Genomic DNA, 14136 nt, shown 5'->3' on the forward strand with positions numbered 1-14136 from the left:
GTAACAAAGGCTACTATCAGTAACACAATGAGCCGCCAGGGACTCAAATCCTGCACTGCCAGACGTGTCCCCCTGCCTAAGAAAGTGCATGTCCAGGCCCGTCTGCGGTTCGCTAGAGAGCATTTGGATGATCCAGAAGAGGACTGGGAGAATGTGTTATGGTCAGATGAAACCAAAATATAACTTTTTGGTAGAAACACAGGTTCTCTTGTCTGGAGTAAAAAGAATGCTGAATTACTGAAATACTGTGAAGCATGGGGGTGGAAACATAATGCTTTGGGGCTGTTTTTACTGCAAAGGGACCAGGATGACTGATCTGTGTAAAGGAAAGAATGAATGAGGCCATGTATCGAGATATTTTGAGTGAAAATCTCCTTCCATCAGCAAGGGCATTGAAGATGAGACGTGGCTGGGTCTTTCAGCATGACAATGATCCCAAACACACAGCAAGGGCAACAAAGGAGTGGCTTCGTACGAAGCATTTCAAGGTCCTGGAGTGGCCTAGCCAGTCTCCAGGTCTCAACCCCATAGAAAATCTTGAAAGTTGAAAGTCCATGTTGCCCAACGACAGTACCAAAACATCACTGCTCTAGAGGAGATCTGCATGGAGGAATGGGCCAAAATACCAGCAACAGTGTGTGAAAAGCTTGTGAAGAGTTACAGAAAACGTTTGGCCTCCGTTATTGCCAACAAAGGGTACATAACAAAGTATTGAGATGAACTTTTAGTATTGACCAAATACTTATTTTCCACCATGATTTGCAAATAAATTACTTAAAAATCAAGCAATGTGATTTTCTGTTTTTTTCTTTCCACATTCTGTCTCTCATGGTTGAGGTTTAACCATGTTGACAATTACAGGGCCCTCTAATATTTTCAGGTGGGAGAACTTGCACAATTAGTGGTTGACTAAATACTTATTTGCCCCACTGTACTTGACTTAGGTGATTTCGACTTTACGTCTCATATGCCAATTTGTCTCCAGTTGTTTATTTATTTTATTTTTTTCAGTCACATAAACAATACCTTATTGTACCTCACAGTATCTTATTTTTTATTATGCTGTATAAATATGACGTGTTCTGTCATCACTAAATGTGACGTTGTTCAGCTTTATAGACAGTAACAAGGCAATTGTGCTTTTGAAGCTTTTAACTTCCTTCACTTTTGACTATTTGTAAAGCTGTAACACACATATGTACACTTTTGTTCAAAACGGCACGCATTTTAACAATAAGACACTTGACACGAAACAATTGGTGTTTAAACACCTATCTAGTCTGATCAATATGTAAATTTAGTAGATTAAGTTAGCTTAATTTGCCTAACCAAAGTCTGCTAGCTGAAATGCTATGAATGCTAAAATTTACAATAGCGTACCGCACGAATGCTATTTTTAGACCGTGACGTCGCATCATGGGACATTATAGACCCGCCCATTATATAAAGCACTGCTGATATGGAACTTGTAGAAACAACTCTACATTACGACATGGACGACAAGGATGTTTTCTTCATACGTTTCCCGAAACCAAAAACTCGAAAGAAAAAATGTGAGAAATGATCAACTTGCGCGGACGTTTAACGCCAGCAAAGTGAAGCCATTCACAGTTCATATGCAGTAAACATTTTGTTGGGTTGGCATGGTCCTTCAGAGGACAAAGCGGTAAGCCATTTTGATTTTTTTTTTTTTACTTATTTTTTAGCGTGGCTTTTTGCCGTGCTTCTTCTGACATTGAGTGACCTGAAAAGAATTAAATTGGTATCTGACTGCCACTGTTACCTTTTCTGTTGTAAAAAAAAAAAAAAAAAAAAAAACTTTAGTAAGGGGGAAGTGTAAATAAATTATAGAATTAAGATGTTATTAATTATTGTTTTTAATGAAAAAATTAAAAGTGTTCATTGGCTGTCAACGAGTAGCATTTGCGATCGCTACATAAAAATAGTAATGTAAATTGCCCAAAAGAACGGTCAGAGACGTAAGACAACCAGAGGATATAATATATAAGATAGACAGGGCATATGATGGTAAATGATAGATTGTTGAAACAGGAGAATGTCATTGTCAATGGCGTAAGAAAAAGGTGTCGATAAAAAAGCTAAGGCTAAGCTTAGGTCGCGTAAATTCGGGTTACGTCGCAAGCGTAGGAACGGAACTCATTCGTAACCCGGGGACTACCCGTCATTTTTGCAATATAGGGCGCACCTGACTATAAGCTGCCACCCATCAAATTTGGTAGGGATACGGCATTCACAGATAAGCCATACTAGACTAGAAGCTGCAGCTGTCCTCACTGTGTTCTGTGATATTTACACCAAAAGATATTAACCAGTAACACTTTATTTGACAGCGGCACCATGCAACTGTCATGGGACCAAATGAACCACCATGAAGCTATGAACCGATTGGCTGCAAAGTTTCATCGCTTTAAGAAAATTCATTTACCCATCACTGCTCCCTTGGGGGGGACATTCAACCTCTGCTGCCACCTGCTATCAACACTGTTGTTTTCCAACATGCCTCCTAGCATGCATTGCAGCGCTACAGATGTAAATAATAATAAAAATTCATGTTCTGTGCTAATTATTTCTTCAGTTACTGTTCCAGTTGTTTCATTAATTGCTAGTTATGGTATTTGGTAACACTTTATTTGACAGTGGCGCAATAAGACTGTCATTAGACAATCATACTTATGGCATGAGACTGTCATTAGCATTAATGAATGCCTGTAACAGATGTCACTTAGTGTTATCAAATTATCTCACTTTGAATGGATGTAAAAGATCCAAGCTGGACATAATAATAATAATAATACATTTTATTTATAAAGCACTTTACATTTCAAAAACAAATCACAAAGTGCACATTACCATGTAAAAAAATAAAAAGACTAAGAATAAAAGTAAAAGCAAAAATACATAAAGGGAGTTAATGGCCCTTTATGTATTTTTGCGTTTACTCTTTTATTCTTAAAGGGAGTTAATGGCCCTGGACGCCTCCCTGGAGAGGTGTTCCGGGCATGTCCCACCGGCGGGAGGCCCCGGGGACGACCCAGGACACACTGGAGAGACTATGTCAGTTGGCTGGCCTGGGAACGCCTTGGAATCCCGCCGGAGGAGCTGGCTGAAGTGGCTGGGGAGAGGGAAGTCTGGGCTTCCCTGCTAAAGCTGCTGCCCCCACGACCCAACCCCGGACTAAGCGGAGGATGGATGGATGGATGGATGGATGGATGGATGGATGGATGGATGGATGGATGGATGGATGGATGGATGGATGGATGGATGGATGGATGGATGGATGGATGGATGGATGGATGGATGGATGGATGGATGGATGGATGGATGGATGGCATAATTTGCCGGATGATACTTAAAGACATCTGTCATAAGCATTTAGTAATGCTCATGTTAGTGCCATGTCATAATTCTGATGGTCTTATGACAGTCTTCAGACGCCGCTGTCAAATAAAGTGTTACCTATCAACCCAAATAAATCAACAAATAAGACCCACAGGACTATATAAGCCGCAGGATTCAAAATGAAGGGAAAATGTAGCGGCTTATAGTCCCAAAATGACGGTACCTGTATTTAACTCATTGAATGACAATGATGGAACTAGACCTTTCAATTCATTTAAACTAGGAAGACTTGTTGTGAAAGCTCATGTTTCAGTGCTATTAACTGCGCTAGACGTCCAATCTATTTTGACCAGGAGGGGCTAATTGTTTCGCCCCTCCCAGTCAAAACGGATCGTCAGAGGCAGCTAATTAGTTAAATGAGTGCTCTGTAAGGGTTACAAAAATATAATTAATGCATGAAAGTGTTAAACTTTGCATTTTGGTAAAGTTCATTTATCACCTTTTCTTACCAATTTTGAGATATGTCAGTCTTCTGTTCAAATCTGTTGTCATACGATTAAATTTAACATGATCCTACCCAACTCATATTCCTTCAGACAAAATAAAACATTTCAATTTGGCCCACAAGTTTGTAATGAACATTTGAATTATTAAAAAATGCTTTTTTAATGTGAATATTGCATCCACAGTTTTAGTACATTTGCAAATTTTCCACTCTTCTTTTATAGCAACAGTCTGAAAAACACTCTCTTCCGCAGATTCCCATTCAGCAATCTGACCGATGGAAAGTGGCATCATTTAGCAATCAGTGTGTCTGGCAAGCGTGTGGCAATATTTGTGGACTGCACTCTGCTGGAGAGTGTGGACTGGGTCAACCAAGGGCTAGGGATCAAAACTGATGGACTGTTTATCATTGGAGGAATCATTGAAGGTTTTGAGACTCCATTTGAAGTAAGTTGTCTACATCTACCTGATCATATTCAGAGTTGATGATAGAACCTTCAAAATTTGACTGACTGTCGGGACGTCGACATTGTGCAGTCCTAATGTAACATACTTTTGAATTCACATTAATAACAAATGTGCTGACATGATTAACTATCAGCCATTAATTAACCTTAATAAACATTAACACGCCAAATACAATGCACTGGCACACACATATCTCTACTCCTAGGAATTGCTTTACTGTAAAAATACACTGTAGTGCAATAAACCATCAATTTTCTCTCACCTGATACAAGTCCACACAGACGGGGAAGAAACTTCCAAGAAGTTATTTGTGGCCCTGTCCAAACCCATTCCCTATTCATTTGATAGACTGACACACAGCTGCAATGCTAAGAAACCACATGTTTGTTTTGGCAAAATATGCACAAGAATACCTAAGACGGCCTCCAATTTTAACTACCTTCCAGGTATTAGTGTGCAGTAAAAACATAGCATTATTAACAAGCTAACGATAGCATATCTGTTGTATAAAACAAGGGAAATGCTCATGCAAAAGATTTGTCTTGATGTTGCTTGGGTTTTACACCTTGTCTTAAAAGATGAAAACGGTGTAGTTGCCAGTGGTGGATTACTCACATTTTTTAACTCAAAAAAAGTACAGATACAGGTGCAAAAATTACTTACAGTAAGTAAAAGTGCAAATATCTAAGAAAAAATTTACCCAATTAAAAATGGAAAAGTACTTGCTTTAAAATTCACACGTAAAAAGTAAAAGTACAGTGGTACCTCTACATACGAAGTTAATCCATTCCAGGACCTTGTTTGTAAATCGAAATGGTCGTATGTCGAGCAGGATTTTCCCATAGGAATACATTATAATTCCATTAATTCATTCCACAGCCCAAAAACCTGCACTAAATCCTTAAAAAATACTGCTGGTACTATTACAAATGGCAATTACATATAGCAAGACAAATAAATAAAAATCGGATTAATAATATAATAATACAGGTAATTCTCCTGTAATAGTGTAACGAAACGGGTTCTAATAAGGCGGACGTTTTTTTCTGTACCTGAAGGCACCGCGGGGCTGACGTGACAAAGAGGGAGGGGAGCGGGTGAGAGTTTACTTTCGCTTTCAATGCTTTCTTGAGAACATCGTCAATTGCAGCAGACAGCAGGCGTTTTGTGTTGAATAAGTTGTGAAAGAAATGATGAAAACGTGGCGAAGCTGGCGATTTCTCTGGAGATGTTACCACAATAAGAATTGTCAGCTTAACTCATAAAGACTGGCGAACGATGGTCGGAGGAGGACCGTGGAGATGTATTGTTGAGCCATTTCACCCCACGCTCATATTTTTCTGTCATTTTCATCTTCATTTAGAAGGTAAGCGTCAACTTTTTCCTTGTTTCACCACCTGTACCAACCTTTTCTGAAACCTGTGTTGATTTGTCACACAAGAAAATCCGCAGTGCATTCGTCTGCGGTGCTGCCATTGTCGTCGGATGTAGAAACAAATGGCGAGTCAAATTTTACGTCGGATGTCGAAAAGTTCGTGTGTCGAAGCGATCGTATGTAGAGGTACCACTGTATTTTCTCCCAAAGCAAAAAAATGTATTATACGTATATGTACATACATACACTGCTGTCCAAAACTATTGGCACCCCTGCAATTCTGTGAGACAATGCTCGATTTCTCCCAGAAAATGAACGCAATTACAAATGATTTGGTAGTAATATCTTCATTTATTTTGCTTGCAATGAAAAAACACAAAAGAGAATGGTAAAAAATTAAATCGTTATCATTTTACACAAAACTCCAAAAAATAAGCCGGACAAAAGTATTGGAACCCTTTGAAAAATCAGTGGATGGTTCTCTAATTTCTATAATTAACACCGGTTACTTGCCTGTGGCACAGAACAGGTGGTGGCAATAACTAAATCACACTTGCAGCCAGTTAAAATGGATTAAAGTTGACTCAACCTCTGTCCTGTGTCCTTGTGTGTACCACATTGAGCATGGAGAAAAGAAAGAAGACCAAAGAACTGTCTGAGGACTTGAGAAGCTAAATTGTGAGGAAGCATGGGCAATCTCAAGGCTACAAAAACATTTCCAAAGGCCGGAAATGAAAAATTGACAGGAGATTTCAACGAAATATTGTGCGGATGGTGGATAAAGAACCTCGACTAACATCCAAACAAGTTCAAGCCGTCCTGCAGTCCGAGGGTACTACAGTGTCAACCCGTACTATCCATCGGCTTCTGAATGAAAAGGGACTCCATGGTACGATAGCCAGGAAGACCCCACTTCTGACCCATGTTAAAGCCCCACAGCAGGCCTGTATGCCTTTTCCTTTTTTTTTCCTACTCTCCCAGTAATCAGCACTCATTCCACACACCTGTCCTGCACACCTGGTCATTACCACAGCCTCCCTACATAAGCACACACAGCCCTCTGCTCCATTGCGAGTTTGTTAGCCTTCACTGCAACTTACGAGCGTTTCTAGTTACCTTGTCTTGCCGGATTTTTGATACACCTTTTTGACCTTGTGGATTTTTGCCTCTAGCCTGCTCCTCGTCTGTGCCTCTGCCTTTGATACACCTTTTTGACCTTGTGGATTTTTGCCTCTAGCCTGCTCCTCGTCTGTGCCTCTGCCTTTTCTCTGTGACCTGAACCCTGCTACAGGACCGGATCTAGACGCATCCTGCCTGGGCCTTCGCCTTGCTCGTCCCCCTCCTGCTCGAACAGCCTTCCGTGCTTCTCCAAGGGCCAAGACTTCTTCCTCTCAGAACCATTGTTAATAAATCTGCTCTGAGCACTGCATTATTGGGTCCGTTTGTTCTCTGAGCCGTGTCAGAACAAACTCGCCATAACATGGACCCAGCAGACTCTTCCCGGTATGAGCAGGCCATCAAGTACCAAGGCCAACGATTAGGTGAGCATGAGCAGCTCCTGTCTTTTCTGACCCAAAGTGTGTCTCAGCTTTCCCACATGGCTGCCTCATACCACAATCAACCCGCTGCTGAAAGGGAATCACAAATGTGGTCAGAGCCCAACATCCCACCACCCTCAAGATACTCAGGTGACCCAACAACGTGTAGAAGCTTTTTTAACCAGTTGAAACTAATTTTTGCTTCTCAGCCCTGTCGTTTTTCCCAGGAGACAGCCAAGATCGCCTTTCTAGCAAATCTCCTGGAGGGTGCGCCGTTGGGCTACTTCAATGCCCTAATGGAGCAGAATTCTCCATTTCTGGCCACATATGAACTCGTTGCAGCGGAGCTGAAGAAAATTTATGACCACCCACTACGCGAACAGGAAGCCGGCACACTCCTCCTTCAGATGAGGCAAGACCGAAAACCCATCAGGGAGTATGTCAGTCAGTTTCATTCTCTGGCGGTCGAATCCTGCTGGGGTAGCAAGGCCCTGTTATCGTCGTTCAAGGCTGGACTTGACCCAGAAATTGGAATGGAGATAGCACTCAGGTGCCGTTTTTCAACACTAGATGAGGTCATCAATACCGCCATAGAGGTGTCTGATCAAATCGCCCAGTGGAGGCCTCGTTCCGCCAGCTCCCCTGTTGTGACCCCAGTTATCCGTGGGGGCGCTGAGGCCACATCCCCCACCCAGAGAGAACCGACGCAGATTGGCAGAACTAGGTTGTCCGTAGAGGAGCGCAATCACCGATTATCGACAAGGCTCTGTCTGTACTGTGGGAGACCCGGGCATTTCGCTCTTAATTGCCCCAACAAGAGGCATAGTCCCATACACAAACACAAAGTGTCCATCAGTCGCGCCATCTCCTTGGGGATAACTTCACGGGTTCAACCCACAGTGGTTTTAAGTTCACATGCCTTCTCTCTCCAACAGGAAGCCCTGATTGACTCGGGATCAGACACCAACCTGATAAACATGGATCTGGCTAAACGACTTCGATTGCAGCTCATCGAAATACCTTCTCCTCTGGAAGCCGTGGCCCTGGACGGAAGCCCTCTATGGCGGGTAACGCACCGCACACCCGTTATCCAAATGGAATTTCCGGGTCGTCATACCGAAAATATCAGTTTTCATGTGTACCATTCCCCTAACGAACCACTCGTCCTCGGATTGCCTTGGCTGAAAAGACACAACCCCCACATTGACTGGGACACCGGGGGGGTGGTCTCCTGGAGCCTGTCGTGTGACGGAACGTGCATCACAGACGGTACGGCGAAGACGGACAAGACTCACTCAGCCCAGATAGCCTCCACCACATTTATCACGAAGAAAGAAAAACAAGCTGAGTTCCCTGACCTCGATAAGGTCCCGGCCTGTTACCATGACCTCAAGCAGGTGTTTAATAAGCTCAAGGCCTCTAGCCTCCCCCCACACCGTCCTCAAGACTGCGCCATAAACCTACAACCGGGCTCAATCCCCCCCAGGGGTCGCTTGTACTCGTTGTCCGGCCCAGAAACCCAGGCCATGACAAAGTATATAAATGAGTCGTTAGCATCAGGGCTCATCAGGAGATCTTCCTCTCCTGCCGGTGCTGGGTTTTTCTTCGTCGAAAAGAAGGACAAGTCACTCCGTCCCTGCATTGATTATAGGGGGCTCAATGAAATAACTGTCCGTGATCGGTACCCACTACCGTTAATGTCATCTGCTTTTGAGATGCTCCAAGATGCCCAAATCTTCACAAAGCTTGTCTTGCGCAATGCATATCACCTTGTCCGCATAAAGGAGGGGGATGAGTGGAAGACCGCTTTTAACACACCCATTGGCCACTTCGAATATTTGGTCATGCCGTTCGGCCTGACAAATGCCCCGGCTGTCTTCCAAGCCTTGGTCAATGATGTTCTGAGGGAATTTTTGAATGTCTTTGTTTTCGTCTATTTGGATGACATTTTGATTTATTCCCCCAACCTGGAGACCCACATCAAACATGTTCGCTCAGTTCTTGAAAAATTATTACAAAACGGCCTTTTTGTCAAGGCAGAGAAATGTGTATTTCACAAACCATCTGTTCAGTTCCTAGGTTTTGTCATTGCAGAAGGGGAAATACGCATGGACCCAGAAAAGGTTCGAGCTGTCCAGGATTGGCCGAGGCCCAGTTCACGTAAGGAGGTACAACGCTTTTTGGGATTTGCAAATTTCTACAGAAAATTCATAAGGGGATTCAGCTCGGTGGCTTCACCGCTACACTGTTTGACGTCTCTCAAGTGTCGTTTTCAGTGGGACCCCAAGGCCGAGGCGGCCTTCTGTAGACTGAAACGGCTTTTTACCTCCGCTCCGATCCTCAGATTTCCTGATCCAGCTCTCCAATTTATAGTCGAGGTCGACGCCTCAGACACCGGAGTTGGTGCTGTGCTATCCCAGCGATCTCCCCTTACAGGAAAAATCCACCCATGTGCGTTCCTATCCAAGAAACTAACCAATGCAGAAAGAAATTATGACGTGGGAAACCGGGAGTTATTGGCCATCAAAGTGGCCTTAGAAGAATGGAGACACTGGCTAGAGGGGGCTGAACAGCCATTTGTTGTGTGGACCGACCACAGAAATTTGGAGCACCTCAAAACAGCCAAAAGACTCAACGCCCGTCAAGCCAGGTGGTCCTTGTTTTTCACACGCTTTAATTTCATCTTGTCATACAGACCCGGTGCCAAGAACACCAAACCAGACGCCCTTTCCCGGGTGTTTCCCTCGGAGGGACACATGGAGGAACCCGAACCCATCCTTCCCAAGTCATGCTTGGTGGGGGGTTTCCAGTGGCAGATCATCAAGAAGGTCCAGGAGGCCACCAAGGGATTGACCAACCCACCTGGTACCCCCCCAGGGTCGCTGTTTGTGCCGCAGGGCCTCCGAGGGGAGGTCATTCATTGGAGCCACACATCCCGATTTGCAGGCCATCCAGGGAGCAGACGCACGCTGGCTATCCTGGCCCGAAAATTTTGGTGGCCGCACATGAAGAATGACGTCAGGGATTATGTGGCGGCGTGTGTGGTCTGCTCCACCAACAAGACGCCTAGGAGGTCACCTGCGGGCGAACTGCTCCCTTTGACGGTTCCGACGCGACCCTGGTCACACATCTCGGTGGACTTTGTTACCGGACTGCCTCCCTCACAGGGGAAGACCACCGTGTTAACGGTGGTGGACAGATTTTCAAAGATGGTCCGATTCATCACCTTCCCTAAACTACCCACCGCTAAAGAAACTGCCAGCGCTCTGCTTGACGAGGTATTTAAGGTCCATGGCTTTCCGTCTGACGTAGTGTCTGATAGAGGGCCACAATTTGTGGCTCGTTTCTGGAAGGCATTCTGTGGGCTCATCGGTGCCACAGTCAGCCTATCGTCAGGGTACCATCCTCAGAGCAATGGGCAAGCGGAGAGGATGAACCAAGAGCTGGAAACAACCCTGCGCTGCTTGAGTTCCAAACAGCCCACCACATGGGCCAGAAACATCATGTGGGTCGAGGTCGCACACAACTGTCTGCCTTGCTCTTCCTCGGGATTTTCCCCGTTTCACGTTGTCTTTGGGTATCCAGCCCCTCTATTCCCACAGACAGAGACACCCACCCGAGTGCCCTCTGCGTTGTTGTGGATCCGCCGCAAGAAGAGGGTGTGGAGCCAAGCCAGAGCCAGTCTCATCAGAAGCACGGCCCGTATGAAGAAGTCTGCAGATCGCCATCGGTCGAGCAACCCCAATTACAAGGTGGGTCAGAAAGTGTGGCTGTCTACCAAACATCTGCCTCTCAGGGCTGGGAGTCGCAAACTGGCTCCCCGGTTTGTTGGCCCCTTCTCAGTCTCCAAGGTCATCAATCCAGTGGCTGTACGGTTGCGACTCCCCAGGACCATGAGGGTCCATCCGACCTTCCATGTCGGACAGCTCAAGCCGGTCTGTGAGAGCCCTCTTGTTCCCCCCACGCCGCCTCCTCCACCTCCTCGATTGATTGACGGTGGTCCGGCCTATACGGTGAGGAGACTCCTAAAGTCCAGACCGCGGGGTCGTGGTTTCCAGTATCTCGTGGACTGGGAGGGCTATGGCCCCGAGGAACGTTCGTGGGTCCCTTCCTCCCACATCCTGGACCCTGACCTCATTTGGGACTTCCATCGACTCCACCCCGACGCGCCTGGTCCGTCCGGAGTCCGTCCCTAGGAGGGGGGTTCTGTTAAAGCCCCACAGCAGGCCTGTATGCCTTTTCCTTTTTTTTTCCTACTCTCCCAGTAATCAGCACTCATTCCACACACCTGTCCTGCACACCTGGTCATTACCACAGCCTCCCTACATAAGCACACACAGCCCTCTGCTCCATTGCGAGTTTGTTAGCCTTCACTGCAACTTACGAGCGTTTCTAGTTACCTTGTCTTGCCGGATTTTTGATACACCTTTTTGACCTTGTGGATTTTTGCCTCTAGCCTGCTCCTCGTCTGTGCCTCTGCCTTTGATACACCTTTTTGACCTTGTGGATTTTTGCCTCTAGCCTGCTCCTCGTCTGTGCCTCTGCCTTTTCTCTGTGACCTGAACCCTGCTACAGGACCGGATCTAGACGCATCCTGCCTGGGCCTTCGCCTTGCTCGTCCCCCTCCTGCTCGAACAGCCTTCCGTGCTTCTCCAAGGGCCAAGACTTCTTCCTCTCAGAACCATTGTTAATAAATCTGCTCTGAGCACTGCATTATTGGGTCCGTTTGTTCTCTGAGCCGTGTCAACCCAGAGACATAAAAGAAGCCCAAAAAAAAAAGTTTGCCAAAAAAATTACCTGAGAAAGCCCAAAACGTTTTGGAAGAATGTTCTCTGGTCAGATGAGACAAAAGTAGAGTATTTTGAGAAAAGGCTGAACATAAATTTTAGAGAAAAAAATAAAGAAGCCTTCAAAGAAAAGAACACGGTCCCCACAGTCAAACATGGCGGAGGGTCCCTGATGTTTTGGTGTTGCTTTGCTGCCTCTGGCACAGGACTGCTTGACCGTGTGCATGGCATTTTGAAGTCTGAAGACTACCAACAAATTTTGCCGCATAATGTAGGGCCCAGTGTAAGAAAGCTGGGTCTCCCTCAGAGGTCATGGGTCTTCCAGCAGGACAATGACCCAAAACACACTTCAGAAAGCACTAGAAAATGGTTTCTGAGATGCAGCAATGTCTCGGCTTCCGAGACGGAGGCAACACAGGAGGCGTGAGAGCTAGGTGACATGCTAACCTGAACCGAGTGGCTCTTCCAAGTCTCTTCCTCGCCTTTCAAAAAAGAAAAATAACACAAAACTACCCCGACTCATGTCAAACACGGCGGCAGGGATGATTGTCTTCAATGCTCGGCCACGCTCTTCTGCTGCGGCCCCGGCAGGCAGGAAATGTTCATCGCCGGGGACACAAAGGGGAATGAACGCCGAAAATTGCGCATTCTCGACGGACAAACCGGCCCCAACGGAGCGCGTGGCTGCCCGAGCCCAAGCTGAGAATAGCACGCTTTAGACAGGCACGCAAAGAGCACAGAGGGGGGTGGAATTCTCGACACAATTTAGAACCAGGGACAAGAGCGGGGGGCTCCCCGGGCCCAAGCCGAGTATAGCGCTCCGTAGGCGAGCGCGCCTTTATTGGCCGGCGACCACGGTGTTCGACAAGCCACCAGTCTTCGGCCGAGTAGCCTTCTCGGTGAACATAGAGCATTGTAACCCACAAAATGCAAGCTACCTCCTTATTAAAACGTTTGCCATGATCCCAGTATTTGACATAACACAAAACACGTAGCTTACTCACTTCGTCATCCCTCCAATGGTCTCTAGATTGTCGGATTTGTTTTGCCCTTTCTTCGTGGTGAATGGGATCTTTTGGAAATCCAAAAAGCTTCACACCACTCTCCCTGGTGTAGCAACAAAAGCCTGCAGCACATTGGGCTGAAGTGACGCAAAAAAATAAATTAATTAATCCGTAATATCAGCTGAATCCCCAATCTTTCTGCAAACTATAGTAATGGCTGTATTGTGAAAGTGATTAATCCGGTGGCTTCACATTCGCCTTCTTCCTCAATCCAGACTCATTTTCATGGCGAGGGATTAAAAATTTTTTATAAACATATCGATCGCTTCCATACACATTCAAACTGTCCATTTCATTCAGGAGCATAAAATACTGGGTGTAATATTAAATTTTTTTTTATGTCACAGGCACGTTTTAAACATTTTACATGTTTAAACTGTTGACCCTAACAATCTTGAGATAATCTTGAGCACTGTCTTTATCAAGAAAAATGCTAGCAAGTTACATTTTGGTGAACACCTGATTGAAGGTGCAAATATCCACATGAGTACATGAAATCTATGGAACTTTCCACTCCCCATAACAAAACTGAAATGTCTATTTTTCTTCCTTCAAGAACTAGAGTGCAACCTAATTAACAGATGTGGAAAAAACACAAACAATCCCTTTTGCTAATAGGGCAGCTCTTGCTGAAGGCGGTACTGAATTGAATACAGTTCTATTTATTTTAAATATTCACAGTAGTGTTGCTTAAACATTGGTTTCCGATTGTTAGCCATTACTGTATATGTATTTCTAAACATGAAAAGTATAAATGAGATCATTGTACATTGTGTTGACATTTGATTTATGGGATGCTTTGCAGTTCATGAATAAAACAACCAATCTTTTCTACGGTTGTTTCAGTTGCTGCATCATGTTCATTGTTAACACATATGTCATTTTATTGCAGATTAAATTGCATTTGTGTATAAAATCAACTTATTGAGTAAACACCCATGGAAAAGACATGCTGTGGGGTCACTTTTATTTTTCGCATGGAACTTTACCGAAAACGCAGGATTTTGAGTTACTCCCCAGTGCAGCGCTGCTCAAAGGTG

General features: G+C 44.9%; 1 protein-coding gene across 1 annotated transcript in view; it reads left to right on the forward strand.

Moving 5' to 3' along the window:
* The window catches only part of si:ch211-196i2.1 (collagen alpha-1(I) chain), a 207633-nt gene that overhangs the window by 11443 nt on the left and 182054 nt on the right, over window positions 1–14136 (forward strand). Inside the window, exon 4 of the mRNA XM_057818339.1 lies at window positions 4119–4311. Coding sequence (XP_057674322.1) covers window positions 4119–4311 — 193 coding nt within the window. The remainder of the gene's footprint in view (window positions 1–4118; window positions 4312–14136) is intronic.

The sequence above is a fragment of the Corythoichthys intestinalis genome, chromosome 17 (genome assembly GCF_030265065.1).
Source record: "Corythoichthys intestinalis isolate RoL2023-P3 chromosome 17, ASM3026506v1, whole genome shotgun sequence".
Taxonomy (NCBI): Eukaryota; Metazoa; Chordata; class Actinopteri; order Syngnathiformes; family Syngnathidae; genus Corythoichthys; species Corythoichthys intestinalis.